The 18,653-nt window shown below is 53.9% G+C and overlaps 1 protein-coding gene across 7 annotated transcripts in view; it reads right to left on the bottom strand.

Moving 5' to 3' along the window:
* Positions 1–18,653, bottom strand: part of SLC6A2 (solute carrier family 6 member 2) — a 58,419-nt gene that overhangs the window by 7,165 nt on the left and 32,601 nt on the right. For 5 of the 7 annotated variants that reach the window (XM_060651910.3, XM_060651909.3, XM_078438725.2 and 2 more), the window contains 6 exons: positions 13,885–14,023; positions 6,023–6,157; positions 4,269–4,372; positions 2,376–2,500; positions 1,515–1,627; positions 258–386 (listed from right to left, as the gene is read on the bottom strand). In XM_060651910.3, coding sequence (XP_060507893.2) covers positions 258–386; positions 1,515–1,627; positions 2,376–2,500; positions 4,269–4,372; positions 6,023–6,157; positions 13,885–14,023 — 745 coding nt within the window. The remainder of the gene's footprint in view (positions 1–257; positions 387–1,514; positions 1,628–2,375; positions 2,501–4,268; positions 4,373–6,022; positions 6,158–13,884; positions 14,024–18,653) is intronic. The other 2 variants (XM_060651913.3, XM_060651908.3) reach the window with 1 other exon arrangement.

Raw genomic sequence — 18,653 nt, 5'->3', positions numbered from 1 at the left:
ACAGGGACTTTGGCTGCCCCTCAAACAAATAAGCAGTTGAAAGAGTAGCCTGGAATTCTTCAGGCTCAGAGGCGGGAGACTGAGGACACTGGGGGGTTAGCCCCAGGGGATCGGGCTGCAGGGCTGAGGTCCCGCCTCCCTTCCCCGCTGAGCTCACCCTGGCCCTCCCCACCCCAGCTCCAAGGCTGGGGATGCCCGACTGGATTGAAATGCAGCCTCCAGAGCTCCAGGTGACCCAGGGCCCAGCCCCTCCTCACCTTGGTTATGCAGAACAGGGCCAGAAGGAAGGTTCCAAAGGTGACACCAAATGTGAAGAGTTTCCGGTGTCTCTTCAGGACCTGGAAGTCGTCCGCCAGGCCTGTGATGACGGCCTCCATGCCTCCCATCTGCATGGAGCCAGGCAGGGCGAGGAGCACGGATGAGAGACTGCCCGCACCTGGGTCCCAGGCCCCAGGTCCCTGGGACCTCCCAAAGCCCAGGAGACACGGGCACCCTGGTGGCGGCCTTGCCTTCCTCCTCATCCTCACCCCACTCTGCCTTGTCCTCAACCAAACTCAGAACTCCCAAACTATGTGGGGGAGGCTGGAAAGTTAACTCCTGTGTCCCTCTGATCACAGGTACCTGTCTCAGGTCCCACACAGTTGGCCTGAGCCGGTACTGATTAGCCCAGGAAGAGGGCAGAGGGTAAAATGCCAAACTGCTCATGCATGGAATCTACCTGCATATAAGCAGAGGGCTTTCTGGAAACAACCACCAAAAGAGCGTTTCCGGTGGCTGGAACTTGAGGCAGCGTTTTCTGACAAGGATTTTTCACGCCAGACTCTCAGAGTCGGAAAGGGTCTCATATGAGTAATAATCATGTGCTCACTCCAGTGATCCCCCAAGCCTGGGATGGCAGATAAGAGGTGCACACGCTGTCACTCTCTACCTATACGTGTCCCCTGTCCCCTCGGCAGACGGTGTTAATCAAAATCAGTATTCCTTCCTACGAGCCTGGAAGCAGCCTCAGAATCCTTCTCAACGCACTTCCCTACGCAGAGACTTCTTGCAAATTTCCGGGCATGACGTACCGAAGGTGGACACAGACATAAAGAGGTCCGTAAATCTAATCTCGCATATGGGTTAACAAAAAAGGTACTAAGAAGCTAATGAGACTCAAAGTGTTGTGTCGGCCATTGGTGATGAACTATAATGGGAAGGGTGCTTGGTTAGAGAAGAAAAGTTCCATCCGGGCCCCCTCCGAATTCAGCTCCCCTAGGTGTGAGAGGAGGGCGCCCGGCTGGCTCCGAGGAGGTCTCTTCCGATGTGAATTCTGTGATGCCATCACGTTTCTACTGGTTCTTAACCTTGGCCTAAGTCTTGCCCTTTTTTTGAGTGAGGCCTTGTCTGCATTTAATTAGGGCTTTCTGGAAACAACCGGTAACCAAGCGGGGACGTCAGGCTGAGTACTTGGGGGATGGGGAGGGTCAGGCCCAGCGTGTGTGTGGTGGGGCACCCCGAGCAGGGTCACTCACCGAGCTGTCAATTCCCAGAGCCAGAAGCATGATGAAGAACACGACAGCCCAGAATGTGGATCCCGAGAGGGTGGAAATGGCTTCTGGGTACAGGATGAAAACCAGGCCGGCTCCTGTGAGAAACACCGAGGACCTCGTCAGCGGCTGGGCCCGCTGGTCGGAGATGCCGATGGGACAGGGTAGCTGAGGCCGTCAGCCCAGCCAGCCCCGCGGAACTTGGCCAGTCACCTGAGGCAGAGCAACCAAGGGTCCGCGGGTGACAGGAGAAGCTGGATCCAGCTCGTAGGTTGTCATGGTCCCGGGGAGGTTGACCTCAAACAGCCAGGCCAGAGAGCAGCGCCTCGCCCGGGCAGCTCCAGGCTCCAGGCCGCGAGGCCCATGCCCGCACACCCTCAGGGAGCCTCCTACTCTGAAAAGTTTGTGGTCCTCGGGGTCCATTAGAGTTCCCTCCCGGGCCTCGACCTCTTTGTGGCCATAAGACTCCGAGAAACAGTAGGGAAGGCCAGTCTCCAGAGTCGGACAGCTCAGGGCTTGAACACTAGCACCACTGCTCACTAGCTGGGTGACCTTGGGCAGCTCACACAGCCTGAGTCTCAGTTTTCTCACCTGTAAAGTGGGCCGATTAACACTTTACCACCCACGGCGGTGTGAGAACTAATGAAGGGATGTCAAGCGCTCAGCTCCAAAATCGATCCTGCCTAGCCCGACTCAGGGAAGGTTCCGTTACATAAGCAGGGGCCAGGACTGCCGGGAACTCCCCACTGACAGTCTCAGCGGCAGCTGGAAGATTTGGAAGCCTCCACACCCAGCCCTCTCGTTCCCACAGCCCCCGCCCTTCGTGGGCTGCGTCCGCCCACCCACCTTCGGTGGCAACATCCTCAATGTTGACCTTGTGTTCATGGGCCATGTAACCAAGGATGGAGAAGATAGCGAACCCAGAGATGAAGCTGGTGACACAGTTGATGGTGCTGGTGAGCAGGGCGTCCCTGGGGGAGAGAAGTGCCGTTCACTCACGTCACCCGATGCCCCACCTGCTCCCTGAGCCTCGCACTGGATACGCAATGGCTGCTTCAAATGCCATCCCCCCCCCCCCCCAGTTTCCCTGCCGCCACAGGGACCCCGGCGCCCCAGCAGGTCAGGACGTGCAGGTGCAGGAGACGGACTGACAGCTTTTGGGTGAAACACGTTGGGACCAGGGGCTGGTAGCAAGCTCTTGTTGGGGAATCACATGCCCCGCCTTCCACTTCCACCAACTGTCTGTAGCTCCCCCGTGCTTCTCGACTTCAAGGCCTTCAAGAGCTTCATTAAGATGCCCCAACCTTGGGGCACCCTAGGTGGCTCAGTCGGTCAAGCATCCGACTCTTGACTTCGGCTCAAGTCATGATCTCGTGGTTTGTGGGTTCGAGGCCCGTGTCGGGCTCTGCACTGACGGTATGGAGCCGGCTTAGGATTCTCTCTGTCCCCGCCCCCGCCCCTCCCCCTGCCTGTGCTCTCTCTCTCTCTACCAAAATAAATAAATAAGCTTCAAAAAAAAGTGACCCAACCTTCCTGCCTGCCTTCCTTTCCATGATGCAGTCTTAGGACAAAACATACCAGTCGACTTGCTGGCCCACGGACACAGCGCCTCCCTGGCTTTGCTCAGGTGTCTCCCCACCACTCGTGCCCTCCACTCTGTGTCCCTCCATCACAATCCCCAGCCATCTTGCAAGGCTCACCTCACACTCCCCTCCATGCTCTTGCCGACCACCCCACTTCCCTGGCCTGCCTACAGCCTGCCCGCTGGCATGCACCCATCCCACTATGTCATGCACCAGAGGATGGTGTGCTTCTGTCTTTTAGAAAAATGTTTACTTATTTATTTTTGAGAGAGAAAGAGCTCGAGCAGGGGAGGAGCAGAGAGAGAGGGGGAGAGAGGGAACCCCAAGCAGCCTGCACTGTCAGTGCAGAGCCCGACACGGGACTCAAACTCACGCACCGTGAGATTACGACCTGAGCCGAGATTGAGAGTCGGACACTTAACTGACTGAGCCACACAGGCGTCTCTTTTATTTTTTTAATGTTTATTCATTTGAGGGGGAGAATGAGTGTGCAAGGGAGGGGCAGAGAGAGAGGGAGAGAGAGAATCCCAAGCAGGCTCCACACTGTCGGTGATGTTTAACCGACTGAGCCACCCAGGTGCCCCAGTGTGATTCTGTCTTAAGCCTTCACCGGGTGGGGGACCCAGCCCAATTTGTGCCCAAGTCCGAGACTGTCACGGCACTGGGCCCAGGGGAGGCAGTGTTAACTGCTGACCTAGAACCGAGCTAGAATGTGGAATGTGGTCTTTTGACTCTGGGGTCCTATACAGACTTCTCTGTCCACCCTGCAGTCTTACCTCTGACCCTGCCAGACCCGCACCTCCCATGTGACCAGTCCTTGCCTGTCTGGGCGTCCGGACGGTGTTGTCTGCTCTTGAAAGGCACACGGCTCCTCTGCCCCAACTACCCGTCCCCATGACCTCCCAGGTCTTGTGGCCTCACTTTTCACAGCACCCACCTTGCCTGTTGAAGAGGTGTCCCGAATTAAAATGCATTCGCTAGGACCCCCTTAGGCCATGTCAGAGGTCACCCACTCTGTAGCTCATGGAAAGTCCACCCTGCCTCATTTGACAGAGGAAGAAGAGTGGACTCGCCCCAGACCGGAACCCTCTTTCCCACCCCTGCAGGAGTCGGTCCCCAGGTCTAGAGTTTTCCAGAGCCCCAACAAGGATCTTACCTGTAGCAGTTGTTGTCAAATTTGTTGTAACTGGCAAATGCAATCAGGACTCCAAATCCAGCCCCCAAGGAAAAAAATATCTGAGTCGCCGCATCGATCCACACCTGAAACAGCAGACAAAAGCCATCACCCTCTGCTGCCTACAGAACAGCACCACCTCACTGCTCCGGGATGGCTGGCGGGCCCCAGGGATGCTCTTGAGACCTGAGGAAACGAGGTCGGAACCAGCGACGGGCAGCCACGTCACTCCCCCGAAACTTGCACAAAGCGACCTTGGAGAGAGGCCTGCGGTCCCTCTAGCAGCTCCTGCCTTCGGTGGCCACGAATGAGCTCACCCTGGAGGAACTCCCTGGTTCAGTTTGATGTCCTGACTTCCAAAGAAAGTTTATAAACTCACGGTTCTAGGCTACAATGTGGATGGAGTGAGGGCAAAGGGTATGAACATCTCAGGAGTTACAGAGACGGCATCTTCAGAAAAGAGACAGGGACTCCTACTGTCTCAAAACCAGCCCGCAGATCGCGGTGACTTCCTCGGGGGGCCAGGGGTGTTACTTATCCCATCTTTTGGGTGATGAAAGCACATGGCTGGAACCCCGGAGATCTGAGCCCCCCTCCAACTTCTAGCCCTGGTCACCTCTTGATATGCCAGTTTCCTCACCCGCACGGGGTCGGGGGGGAATTACACCCAGCTCACTCGGGCAGAGATCTGCACGCGGGTTGGACCTCCCTCACGTCTCCTAGGCTTCCCCTACTCTGCAAGCCGAAGGTGTAACAAGAGAGGCAATCTGACGGAGGAGATCGGGTCTGCTCCCTGAGACAGCATATGGGCTCAGTGTCTACGCGTCACAAAGACAAGATATTTAAACGGGTGCAGAACAAACCAAACTCCGGCTTGCTTCACAATTTACAAGACTGGTTCGGGTCTTAAGCTCTGTTATCTTTCTGACAGTGACTAAGGAAATGGGTTTCCCTCTGGGTTATTGGACTGTAACACTGTGGTGTGTTGGAGCGTTATCACTATGGGAGGTGAGTACTAAGCTGCGTCCCTCCTAAGCCTATGTGGCTCCCACCTGCCAGGATCGCTGTGGGTTCAGACAGAGTGTGAAGAAGCCTTTGGGAAGAGTGAGGGGCAATGCTGAGCTGCTGTCCCCGAGGCCGGCCTCAGGGAGGAGGGGGAAATGATCCCAGCCGCGGCTGGAAGCTGCTCAAGGCACCGGATACCTCCAACACTCTGGTCCCAGCCTCGTTCCACTGCTGCGGACTCCACTCCGCGTTCGTGTCTCTGGGTAGGACAGTGAGCTGGAGGAGGCTGTGGCAGGGTTGGGGGAGAGTCAGCGGGGTACAGAGCGCCCTGTGGCTGCAGCTGCTGCTTCTGCTGACATCATGGGATGGCAGCAGAGGCAGGGCTGGGGGCTGGAGGCGGGAATTAAGGCTGGGGTGGCTGGGGTGGGCTAGGAGGCCAGAGCAGGTGGCAGGACCCGGGACAGAGCATTGCCTCCCTTTGGAAAGTTCTGCACAGAACACCACATGGAGCCACAGAATCCCGGGCCATCACAGCTGGGAGACCAGCAGGGGCGAATCAAATGGGTGTCGGTCAGACGGAGAAGCAGCAGCAGGGAGAGGGAAGGGTCTACCCTCCACCCCAGGCTATGCCACAAGTTTATGGCAGACCTAGGACCAGGTTGCCTACGGCTGCCCACGCCGAGACCCCTCCCCAACCCTGACCCACGGGTGCGTGGTCCGTCGTCACTGACCGTGGCCTCTCTCAGGCGGTAGAAGTCGATGTGCAGGTAGGCGTTGATGCCGTTGGAGGCACCAGGCAGCGTGATGCCATGGACCAGGAGCACAAACAGCACGAGGTAGGGCAGCGTGGCCGTGATCCACACCACCTGGAGGCGGACAAGCTTGCTGTGAGAGCCGGGCTCCACCGCCACGCTGGGGGTGGGGTGGGGGTCAGGCTCTCGCCCAGGGGGCCGGCCATGCCCTCCCCACTCTTTCCTTCACGCGTGCCACAAGCCCCCTCTCGGGATGAGGCCACTCCCGCGGCTCAGGACCAAGTGGGAGAGTCCGCACACCGGGGTAGCACAGCCGTGGAGCGGGGGCAGCCGGGATGAAGACTAGGTTCTCACCCGGTGCCTCCTCTTTGATGGGCGGCCTCTACTGACCCCTTCAAGTTGCCCCAGGCAGATCTAAGCACACCCACGTCTAATGCTCTCCACCCTTGCTCCCTCCTCCCTCCTTCCCTCCTCCCTCCCTCCCTCCCTCCCTCCCGCCTCTCTCCGGCTCCTCTTTCTTCATTCAAATATCTCCTCCCAACTCACTGCCTGAGAAGGGAGATGTGGGTGAGCAGAAAGAAGGCTCTCTGGCCGTTCTTTACCTCGGGACAGATTTAGGACGACGACAAACCTCACTGTCCCTTCTCACCCCTGACTACGCATCAGAGTACTCTGGGGGAAGTTATAGTTAAAAATGTCAAAGTTCAGATCCTATCCTTGGGGTTTCTGATTTAATTGGCTTGGAGTGTGGCCTGTACTTTAGTATGTTTCATGAGTTCCCCCTCTCCCCCCGCGTGATGTCAATGTGCAGTCAAGGTTTAAAAATCACTGCCATAGGCAGGTGCAGCCATGGAGAGCCTTAGAGAAAGAAGACTGTGAAATGTGCTCAGGGCTGGGTTAGGCAGGACCCAAGAAGACCCAGCTGAAACAAAAGAGGACACATGATGTAAGAACCAGAGAGCCCCTCCTCCCCAAGCCCTGGCACTATGCAGTCCCCAGAATCTTCACACACTCCTGGGGAGAATATGGAAGCCCTGAAACATGACCACAGGTTAAGTTCTTTGCTGGCCTAGAAAGACAATGGGCTCAACGCAAAAACTGAGATATGAAAAACAAAATTCTGTTTTCCATACCGACATTGAAGGACTGGGATTTATCCTCTCTGTCTGTCTTTCCTGTTAGGCCAGGATCTCCTTGGAAGCAAAATCCCTATATTTTTCAAGTTTGTACCCCCAGCACATGGCATACATGAATGCTTAAAAAAACATTTGTTGGATAGATGGATGGATGACTGGACAGTGGTACAGATGAATGATTGGATGGGTGGATGGATGAATGGATGGATGATTGGGCAGTGGTATAGATGAATGATTGGACGGGTGGATGGTTGGATATATAGTTGGGTAGACAGTTGAGTGGTAGATGTGTGGTTAGGTAAGTGAATTATTCAGCATATGGGTGAGTAGATGGATGAGTGAGTCAGTGATAATTCTGAGGGTCAGCGGATGACCGAGTTAGTCAAAGAACAAATGAAAGAAGGAGCAAGTGAATGAACGAGCAACTGAGCAGGGAATAACTAAACGCATCAGTGGTTGGTCATGTCTTCTGAGGGAACCAGAAGAGGAATCAGCATCTTGTTTCATGTTATCCAGCCGTTCCTCCATTGTTCCCTGATTCTATGGGGGGGTGGTGGTCTTTGTGGATATAGGATTTAGGTCTCCGTTCTCTTTCAAAAGAGGACAAATTGCAAGAAACAAATAAGGAGGGAGACATGCCTTGGAAAGTGAAACCATTGCATCTGGGTGGCTCCGCATTAATCCTGGATTTATTCCCCTAAACTGGAACAAATGGGTCTAACTCCTTGGTGACAGGCACAGGAGGAGCCCTCACACATCCTTGCGTTGGTCCTAACTGCTGTGTTCCCCTACACTTCACGTCCACAGCTGCAGGCCAGGTGAGACCATACTCCACGCATCAAAAAACGTCCTTGGGTCTGACTCCAAGGCACCTCCCAGGGAATGTGCAGGCAGCACTCATTCGTCATGTCTGAGGCTCCAACATGGATTTAATTTGGAACCTATCAGGACACAAGGACCATGGGGACATGACTGAGCTGTAACCCTGACTGCAGTCAAGCATCAAGAAAGGGGAACTTCTCTTGTCCATGCATATGTATTCAAAGCGAAACCATCTGAGTCTTATTGAAAGTTCTCAGAATGGAAGGTGGTAGTGAGTTCAGCTGCCTAAAATCTTGTGTGAAAAGATCCTTGGCCGACTGCGAGCTCATACTAACATGTGCCCAGTCTGTACCCTGAGCTCTGTCATCTCTGCTCTCCAAATTTTAACTGGCAGTGCATCTCTGGCCACAAGAAGCCAGACTTGGTCCATCTGGGACCAGGAGATGAAAAGACAGACAAGCAGCCCATTGTTTGGGCCAAGTGTCCTCAGTCCCCAAGGGAGGCCGCTGCTTTCCACTGCCTCAAATCCAGCTTCTCACCCACCTTGTGGTTCTACGCATAGGGGCTAGAATTTGTCTGGCTCCAGGCTGCCAAACTCAAACCAATGGTTGATAATCACAACGAAGATCTTCGCTCTATAAAAGGAAGAACTTTCTAATGACTGGATCTCTCTAAAGAGAGAATGAGCCTCCCAGGGAGACGCCACGGTCCCTGTTATTGAAGGTGTGCAAATCTTGCCAGAGATCCAGGCATGGGGCAAAGGATTGCCTACATCAAGGGGAGGCCCATGAACCACAGACATCAGCATTGCCTGGGAACTTGTCATAAATGCAAACTCCCATCCCACCCTCACGGAGTCAGACTCTCAAGGAGACACCCAGAAATCTGGGTTTTGACAAGCCCTCCCTGTGATTCTTATGGGCACTAAAGGTTGAGAAGCACTGCTCGGGGTCACCACTGAAGTCTACTCTAACACAGAGATGAGAAATGTCCGTGCTTTGTCACCACAACACTGCACTGATTTAGCGTCTACTGATTCCGAATGTGTGACCCTCCGAACTGGGCTTTAGGGACAGTTGCACTAATAATGAAGACCTACAAGGTTCATGCGGTGAGGAGTATGTACTGATGTTACATGAGAAAACACCAGGGTATAAAAATTGTAGCACATTCATTGCTCCTATGCAAATGATATTCTCCATTATACTGGGTCCAGTCGAGTCACTAAAGCAAGCGAGGAACAGCTTGTATTGAACCATTAGCGGGAAGACTTGGGTAGAATAATGACCAGAGGGGCAGGTGCCTGGGTAGCTCAGTTGGCTAAGCGTCCAGCTCTTGGTTTTGGCTCAGGTCGTGATCCCACGGTTTGGGGGTTTGAGCCCCGCATTGGTCTCCTCACTGGCAGCACGGAGCCTGCTTGGGATTCTCTCTCTCCCTCTCTCTGCCCCTCTCTAGCTCTTGCTTTCTCTCTCTCTCCCTCTCTCTCAAAATAAATAAGTAAACTTAAAAAAATTATGACTTGAAACTTCCAAGTAACAAAATGACCTTTCTACTTAAAAATTCTAAAACTCAGGGTGCCTGGGTGGCTCGGTTGGTTAAGCATCCAACTTCAGCTCAGGTTATGATCTCGTGATTCGTGAGTTCGAGCCCGGAGTCAGGCTCTGTGCTGACAGCTCAGAGCTTACCGCCTGCTTTGGATTCTGTGTCTCCCTCTCTCCCTACCCCTCTCCACTCCCCCCGCCCCTCTCTTTCTCTCAAAAAGAAATATTAAAAATTTAAAAATTCTTAAAAATAAAAATTCTAAAACTCGGGTGGCTTTTTATTAATCGCTCCAGTTTTCTCCCCAACCCCACCACACTTTGCCAGAATTTGAGAGGTGTTCTGTCTCTTCCCGTCCACCCAAACAGCCCATAGCCTGGCAGTCCAGTGGGCAGTGAATGGTGGCCACGCCCAGCCAGTTCTGTTGTCTTGATTTATCTCCAGGCCTAGGGGAGCCCAAGATGTCTGAACACTTAGTACAATATGTAAACAGAGCAGGTGGGAGCCCGAGCCCACGCCTCCCTCCAATGCACACAGAGTCTATGGAGCCTTTAGTCCTCTGAGGTGGGGAAAGAGCACTGGAAGGGGTGCTGGGGAAGGAGACAAAGGCAGGATGAAGATCATTTATTGATCAATTTCCATCTGCCAGCGTGGTACCAAGGACCTCTCCTCCATCCTCCCAGTGGCCCTGGAGGTTGGCACAAGTATATCAGTAGAGAGCAGCATTAATTCCAGGGTCACCCAGCAGGAAACGATGGCGCCCGGACTCCAACCCAGGTGGTCTGGCCACAAAGCTATGTTGTCGATCACTCACTCCAGTGGATACATGGGACCCAGGATCAAGTCTTAGCCACGCGAGAGACTGTGGTGAAATCCTGTCCCCCTCCAGGCCTCAGCTTCCCCGTGTGTCCAAGCAGGTTGGAGTAGATGGCCTGAAGGTGCCTTCTGGTCTGACATTTAGGGGGCTCGGTGACTGGGATTATGGTTTAAGAGTCAGTTCAACTAAGGACTCATGAGATGGGGGGCGGGGGGGGGGCAGGCAGGACTCCAGGATTGTCAACAACAGTGCCCGTGCTTCCAGAGTGACTCCCTGGGGACCAACTCCCCACTCAAACCTCTGCCCTCTACCCCGAGCTGGTCAATGGGCCAAGGTCAGTGTGTGTGTGATCTGGGGCAGCCCCTCTCCCTGATTCAGACCGTGCCCTGCCCCCCACCATCATAGCTGTCCCATGGAGTCACAACTCCTCCCAGACACAGAGCCTTCACTTGCCAAGACAGGAAGTGTGAACATTTGCAACTCATTTCGGGCCATCTCTGTGGCTGTGGAAGCCTGCTAAGAACAGCTCCGTCCCGTTCCAGATGTAGTCTGGGCAGATACACGCAATGCTCTTGATTTTCTCATGAGCTAGTTTATAAAAGCAATTCAAGACGGGGCACAGGAACGTCCTGAGTGAAGCTTCCCATTCTGGAAAGCTCCCTCCCCACGGACTGCCAGGGGCCTTTTCCCTTTCAGCCACCAGAGGCCAGAACGCTGGGGGGATTTACGCAAAATGTGGGGTGGAGGGTTTCCCTAGGGCAATATCCCCCCCTCCCCGCCCCAACTCATTACACTCTGAAGGGGAGGGCTTACCTCCTTAAAGGAGGTGCGGAGGAACCGAGCGGGCTCAGCTGTGCTCTTTCTTATCATCCGGCTCCCTGCAGACAACTCACACTCTGCTCCCAGCAAGTGCTACCCTAGGTGGGGCCGGCTGTACCAACTTCGGCGATGGCTGTCGGGCACTTAACCTTGGGATGCAATGTTAGAGGCTGTGGTGGCCTCAGGCTCAGGCCAGAAGCAGTGGGAAAGATCATGCATCTTGCAATTCTGCCACCCGCAGAGGCCGGGAGAGCCCTTCTCCTGATACCCAGGAAAGGTGCAGAGAGGCTGGACAAGGCTGGCCCGGGCTTCCGCGCCTCTGTGGCTTTACTCAGGCAGTTCCTTCCACTGAAAACCCCTTCCCTCTGTCCCATCCCTACCTGCTCCTGTCCTTAGAGACCTGGGCCAAATGTCACTTTCTCGTGGTCTTTACGGCCCCTGTCAGGTTCCAAGAGCTCATTTTGATGCAGCATCTCTCACTTTTTTGACCACTCATGGTAAGAAAAAATCTTGAACACCGAGACGAAATCCACACCAACGTGTGGATCGCTAGGGCTGAAATCCAAATTCTGCAAGCCAGCCAGCTCTTCCTTTACTACGTGCAATGCACTCTGTTACGATCTAGGCCATTTTCTTGTTAAAAAACCGTGGTGACCTGCTAAATCGATATAAGGACAGCTGAAAAATCCAGTTTGTATTTCAACCAAAATGCATCTTGACTCCCGGATGTGAAGGTATCTCCACGGTACAGTAAAAAAGACAAAAAGCAAAAGCAAACAAACAAACAAAAAACCAGGACATAGAATAGCGTGCACAGTTTGCGACCGTCACTGTTTATTTAGAGGGGACACACATATGTCTCTGGATGAAGACTCAAGAAACTAGTGGGACTGGTTGACCTATGTCTGTCCGTAACACACATAAGACCATAAGCACCTGGAGAAGGAATCTGTCTGGTCTATTCTTGCATCACTAGCATCAAGCCTGGCACATAGTAGGTGTTCATAAATGCTTAGTAAGTTGTGCTGAATTCGAAAGAACACTTCATGAGACTCCCCAACTTATTTATCCACCCACCTTTCTTTCTTTCTGCCTACTTAACCTCCTTTGCTCACGAATCCTTCAATTAGTATTTATTGAAGACCTACTATGTGCCGGGTGTCGGGATGGTAGTGGTCCTAGCCTGGTTTTGCCCTACCTCGGAATTGCTCCCAGCTCCGGTCCTCATTTTATTTGGGTTCCTCCTTGGGGCAGACACTGGGTCTCCAACATGCTGATAGAAAGCTCCACGTCAAGCCTTTCTTGACAGATTTCATCCCCACTGGCTGCTGGACCCCTGCCATTATCTCTGCTCTCAATGGCATTACCAAGGACTCTAGGAATACCAGGGATACCAAGGACTCTAGGAATACCAGGGATACCAAGGACTCTAGGATACCAAGGACTCAGGAATACCCTGATGCACGCCACTTTCCATATCACTCGCCTAACGAAGCTTCTCACCAATCCCCACCTGCCTCATTATGGTAGATTGCTGCCTCGTGACCCCCAGTGAACCCACACCGGTGTCAGTCCCCTCCGTTACCGACGCTGGGCTTTCCCACAGCACTTATCTTGGCTACCGGGCCAACGGCAAGCATGATGCAAGCAGAGGCTGGAAGAGCTACTTGCACATTGGGGCTTGTCTGCTTGGAACTTGCTCTTGGAACTCGGTGCCATGCTGTCAGGAGCCCAGACCGCTTGGAGAGGCTACATGGAAACAGCCCAAGATGCTCTGGTTGACGGCTCCAGCTGGGCTCCCAGCCAGTACCAACTGCCGTCCATGAGCACGCACCATCTTGGACGCTCCAGCTCAGCCGAACCCCCAGATATGCAGCCAGGCAATATCACGTGGGGCAGCAGACCCACCGAACTGATCTCAGTCAACCGACGGGGTCATGAGACATAACAAAATGGTTACTGTACATCACGGCATCTTGGGGTGTGTCGTTACACAGCAATTGCCAATCAAAACGTGGGAAAGGGCGTTTTTCAACTACAGCCTCTTTGGTACAGTGAAGTTCCACGTGGACCCCACGGGGCCCAAACGGGGTTGTTGTTCTCATGATGCTCCCCAGGCTCAGAATCAACATGGATCATGAAGCGGATACACTCCACCCCGAGGAACTGAATACAGGGGACAGGAGGAAGGGTCACCCAGGACAAAACGCCAACTCCCGTGGCCCTCCTACGTCATTTTACCCTGTGCCCCTCTCCCCAGGAAACCTAGACCCCTGTGGGCACTCAGCACTGTGCCAGACTACACACACCGATTTTTACAGTGAAGGAAATGGTTATGTTCCAGAGAAGGATGCAAGTTTGCATCAAGTTTGGGGCCAGAATTCATGATTTATCAATCACACGTCAATAGGTTGCTTTAGGCCTTTTCTGAGCCCCTTGTGGTGTCCCATTCCCTGGTCTCTGCTATCGGGGAGCTTTGGCTTGAATGTGGGAGCCCTGACGCACCCCCCCACCTTACTGCTGGGGAGCCTTGGGCTTGGGGAAGGGGAGGGACTTGTCTGGGGTCTCCCGGTTAGCCAGCGGCAGAGCTGGGGTGGGGGCAGACCCAGGCTCTGTCCTTCTACGTCTGCCTTTTTTTTTTCACCAACCACAAAATAACTGTTGTTTTCCGGCCAACCTCCGAACTGAAAGAGAAAGAAAGGTATTACCTTTCCTGATGTCTTCACTCCTTTCCAGAGGCTAAAAAACAGGATGACGACGACGACCATCAGACACAGCAAGAGCTGCCACTGGGGCAGGCCGATGTCGTGGATCCCGCCGCTCTCATGAAGGTGCAGGACGCCACGCCTGCCCGGAGGAGGAGAGGGGACCAGGGAAGACGGTGTCGTCACACAGGGTGACCGAGGCCTTGACTACAGGCCGGCCCCCGAAAGCGCACATTGACGGAAGCCGGCCTTGGGCCGCCCCACCCCCGGCCCCTGCCCTGCATCGTTTGGGCCTGCTCGACGCCATCCTGCCCTGGGCCAGGAAACCATCTGGGGGGTCTTCCCACTCCAGGCTGTCTTTCGTAAGCAACAACAAAAATTTTCAGTGTGACAAAAATCTCTTGAGTGCCACCTGCATGCCTGGCCCTGGAGAGAAGATGGAAATAACAGGAAAAGTCCGGAGGCTGTGCTACTCGCATCTGGAGGATAGTGGCCAGGGACATTCTACAACGCACGGGACAGCCTTCACGTCCTTTCACGGGCAGGACGGCCTCCGACAACAAAGAATTGTCCAGTCCAAAGTTTTCATGTTGCTGAGTTTACGAATCCCTTGGTCCAGAAACTGAGATGACAATAAACGTTTCTCATCTAAGAGCTAAAGGCGTGCATATCCCGCGCCCTAGCAAGTCCACTCCTGGGTATTCACTCAGTAGACATGTGTACGTATGTTCACCAAATCACATGTTCTAGAATGTTCCCAACAGCATTAATCACAATAATCTCAAATTGGAGAATACTCATATATCCATCAATAGCAGCACGGATCGATCGTGATATGTTCATAAAATGGAATATTACAAAACCACCGGCTCTCTGTGGATGGGCCCCTCATGTACAATCCTACGAGAAAGAAGTGGACGCCGAACCTGAGGAAGTCAGGACTTTCTGTCTGATTCCGCTCGCACAAACTATAACGGGCCAAAGTAACCTAAGGTGTTAGAAGTCAGGAAGGGTGCAGCCAGGGTGGGGATGCAGGTACTGAACGGGAGGGGACACAGGAGGAGTTTCTGGGACGCCGGTCAGTTATGTGTCTGGGTGCTTGGGAACATGGCTGTGTTCAGCTTGTGACATTCTGGAACCGTCCCTTACTGACATGCACTCCCCTACAATATGGCATATCCTATTTTAGAGTAAGGAAAACAAATAAAATACAAATGAGGTTTGAGAATAGCGGGGTTAGAGTAAGGAAAACAAATAAAACACAGATGAGGTTTGAGAAGGGCGGGGTCTCTCACACAATCTACGGTGAAGAAACGGTAAACAGAATCGCACGCAAAATGACCGGCTGCTCACGGCTAATCAACGTCATTAGGGTCTAACCAAACGTCAAGGAAGACCAACCGATGAAACCGCAGACCGGGGAAGACAAAGAAAGCAGAATTGTTTCTGTGGAAGAGGGAACAGCTTGGTAAGGCAGAGCCATCTGCACCCCGATCATTCATTCCTTAGTGAGTGCCTGCTGTAAACAGCCTCATCCCGGGCCTCAGCAGCACAGTGCGGACTCCTTGCACCTGGTGCCTGGTGTGGGGGGCTTACAGTGTAGCAACCGAGGCAGCATTGAATGCACAGTCCCAATAAAGTGTGACAAGCATCGGGAGCGGAGGGAGCTTCAGGGGCACCCAGAACTGGTCCCTGCCTGCCCTCCACAGCACTCCACACTCAGAGGCTGCAAACTGTCAACACCCTTCAAGGCCCAGCCCCAATGTCACCTCTTCTGGGAGGCCTCCGTGATCACCCCCGGCACGGGCCTTTCAACCCTCCCAGTTCCTGCGGCTCCTGGCTCATTCCCCAGGCCATGCCTGCCCCTGAGGCGTTAGGGCTGACCGCATGCAAGGTTCTCCCAGGGTGAGAGGGTGGACGAGCCATCCTGGGTCCCGGGTCTGCAGTGCTAAGCCTGGGCCTGGCACTCAGGCCTGGTTAGCTCAGAGCAGACTGTTGGATCAGGGACACGTGCTCACCACCTCACTTGCTAAATTCAATAATCCACCTTCTAAAGCAAGAGGACCCGGGAAGGACAGAGGGTCAGCCTCCCCCGCGGCCTCACTCCACCTCTCAGCAGCTCCTCCTCCGACCTGGGGGAGTCCTCACCCTTTGACACCGTCCAGGGCAACCAGCCACTTTCCACGCGGGAACCTAACTTCCCTTTGTCTCGTCCTGCAGGGCCTTTTGCTCTTGGCCAGCGGTCCTTTCAGAAAGTGGCTGATTGATACGCGCACACCAGCGATACAGGCCAGAGGCAGCTTCGCCATCCGTCCTTCCCCACAGTAGTGCCTTCACGCAAAAGAAGGTCACACTAAAGGCAAAAGTTCACACACCCACAGTGGATAAACCGGCTGTAGTCGACCATCTCTCTGCCTGTCTGTATCTCTGTCTCTCTCTCTCTCTCTCTCCCACCCCTCCTCACCCCTCTTCCGTTCCCTCCTTTTTCTCCTCACTCCCTCCCTCCAGAAGAGAAATACGAGGTACAGAGAATGTAACCTGCAGGCCCATCAACAAAACAGGGTTCTCAACCTGCTCATGAGAATCACGCAGAGGGGCCCCTGGGGGGCTCAGTCGGTTAAGCGTCCAGACCCTTGATTTCGGCTCAGGTCGTGTTCTCACAGTTTGTGAGTTCCAGTCCCACTTGGAATTCTGTCTCTCCTCTCTCTGCCCCTCACCCACTCGTGAACTCCCTCTCTTTCTCTTGCTCTCTCTCTCTCTCTGAAAATAAATAAATAAACCTTTAAAAAAATCACACAGAGAAGCTTTGTGACAATTACTGACATCTGGGCCCCCCTCTCAACCAACTGAATTAGAACCCATGGGGAATGGGCCTGGGCACCAGCATCTTTTAAATTCTCCAGGTGATTCTACTGGGCAGCCAAAGCTGAGACCCCTTGAACAACAGGCCCCCTCAACAAACCTGAGTTACAGGTTTTCCTTAGAGGAAACGTGAGTCTTGCAGAAACTGTCTTTACTTTCCTGGCAAAATAAAATTGGCTTTCTGTGCCTAAGGGGAAGAAAAGGCTCCAGAGCAGCTTAAAAAATGCAGGCTTGGAATAGTTTGGACGCCTGGATCTCAGAGGAGCCCACAGAATCAGAGGCAGATAGATGGCCGCACTCGCTGGGAGCAGAGGCACCGGAAGATGCTACCCTGGTGGGGAAACCCGTACCCTGAGTCTGGAAACTCGGTTAGCTTATCCTTGGGCAGGAGTTTAAATCTGTGGAGGCCACCACCATTTAAATTTGTGGAGGCGTGTTTCATTCACTCATTTGATCATTTACTCATCCATTCAAGACCGATGTCTATTATTTGCAAGAACGTGAAAGCAAATAGAAGAACCTGGAACAGAACTGGGATCAGACAGACCTGGGATCCCACCCTGGCCCTGCCACCAGTGATGGGGTGGCCCGAACCCTCTCACTGATTCCGCAAACTCATTCTGCACATCTTCTGTGAGCCAGAGAGGGTTGGGGGCCCGTGACACGGCCGCAGACAAGCCACGTGGAGCTCCTACGGGGTAGCGGGCGACAAAACCCGGTGTCGACTTTTCCCCTGTTGAGCCTTGTTCCTTTTCAGCAAAATGCTCTCGTGCGGATTAAATTCCAGAATGTAGACAATGCCTAGAACTCAGGAAATGCTCAACAAATGGTAACTCTAATGATCATGATCCAGTCCCAGCCTTCCAGGAGCAGGAGTGTCCCCAAAGGAGCTAAGGAGTGCCCCCAAAATGACTGGGGAGTTAGGTTAGTCCGAGGGAGTCAGCTGGCGGGTTCCCTGAGGGGTGGCCGGTGCCTTCTCTGCAGAGTGCAGGAGGACAGGTGAGCTGAGAGGAGGTGCACAGGTGTGGCAGAAGGAGAGATGGACAGAGCGGGTGTGGGCGGGCACATGCATCTATCTGAAGTGAGCAAGTGTGAACGAATGGGCAGAGCTGTGTGGTCCACAAAGGCCCATATGTCCCCTCCCCAGATGGCCCCTATCCTTGCGGCCCCCAGGCCAGACGTCATGGCTTTAAAGGACTCACCTAGCATCAGCACCCTCCCCCCCCCCATGCAATCGGTTTTAGTGTCTGGCCCGTCCTAATCCCACCTCCTGGCCTGCTACCACCCCCGACCCTTGCTGCCCTGTCCCAGGCCAGACCCACATTCTCTCCCTTGCTGCTATAGAAGTCTCCCCATCTCCCCATGCCATGGCCCCTTAAATCCATCTGTCTGATCTGCCCTTCTAATCTGTCAGTCTCCTGCCCCTAAGTCTTCCAGGGCTCCTTATCACCTGGAACAGTGGCTCCCACTGCCTCCCCAGGGCTGTTTGGCAATGTCTGGGCTCTCGTATCTGGAGTGGAGGAGACGCTGCCCGTATCTCATGGGCAGAGGCCAGAGATGTCACCGAACATCCCAAATGCACAGGACAGCCCTGCCCCAATGTAGAATTGCCCAGCCCATAATGCTAAAAGTGCGGAGGTTAGGAAATCCTGGTCTAAAGGATAAAAACATAAACGTTTCAGAACCTGAGACTTTTCATAATTGTCCCCTGCCCAGCGTCTCCCCTGTCTCACCATACCCTGCCTTGGGCTTCTGGCCCCAGCGAGCCACTGTCACTTCTCAAGCATATGAGGCTCTGGTTGCTCTGGGCCTTAGGACTTCCTGTTCCTTTCCACCTAGAACACACTTCCCGGCCCAATTTGTCAGCCTGGCAAACTTCTCCCCTTGCTGGTCTCAACTCAAAATCATGT

This window comes from Panthera onca, chromosome E2 (genome assembly GCF_046562875.1).
Source record: "Panthera onca isolate mPanOnc1 chromosome E2, mPanOnc1 haplotype 2, whole genome shotgun sequence".
NCBI classification, from domain to species: Eukaryota; Metazoa; Chordata; class Mammalia; order Carnivora; family Felidae; genus Panthera; species Panthera onca.
The sequence above is the reverse complement of the archived record's forward strand: the minus strand, read 5'-3'. Positions and strand labels throughout refer to the sequence as shown.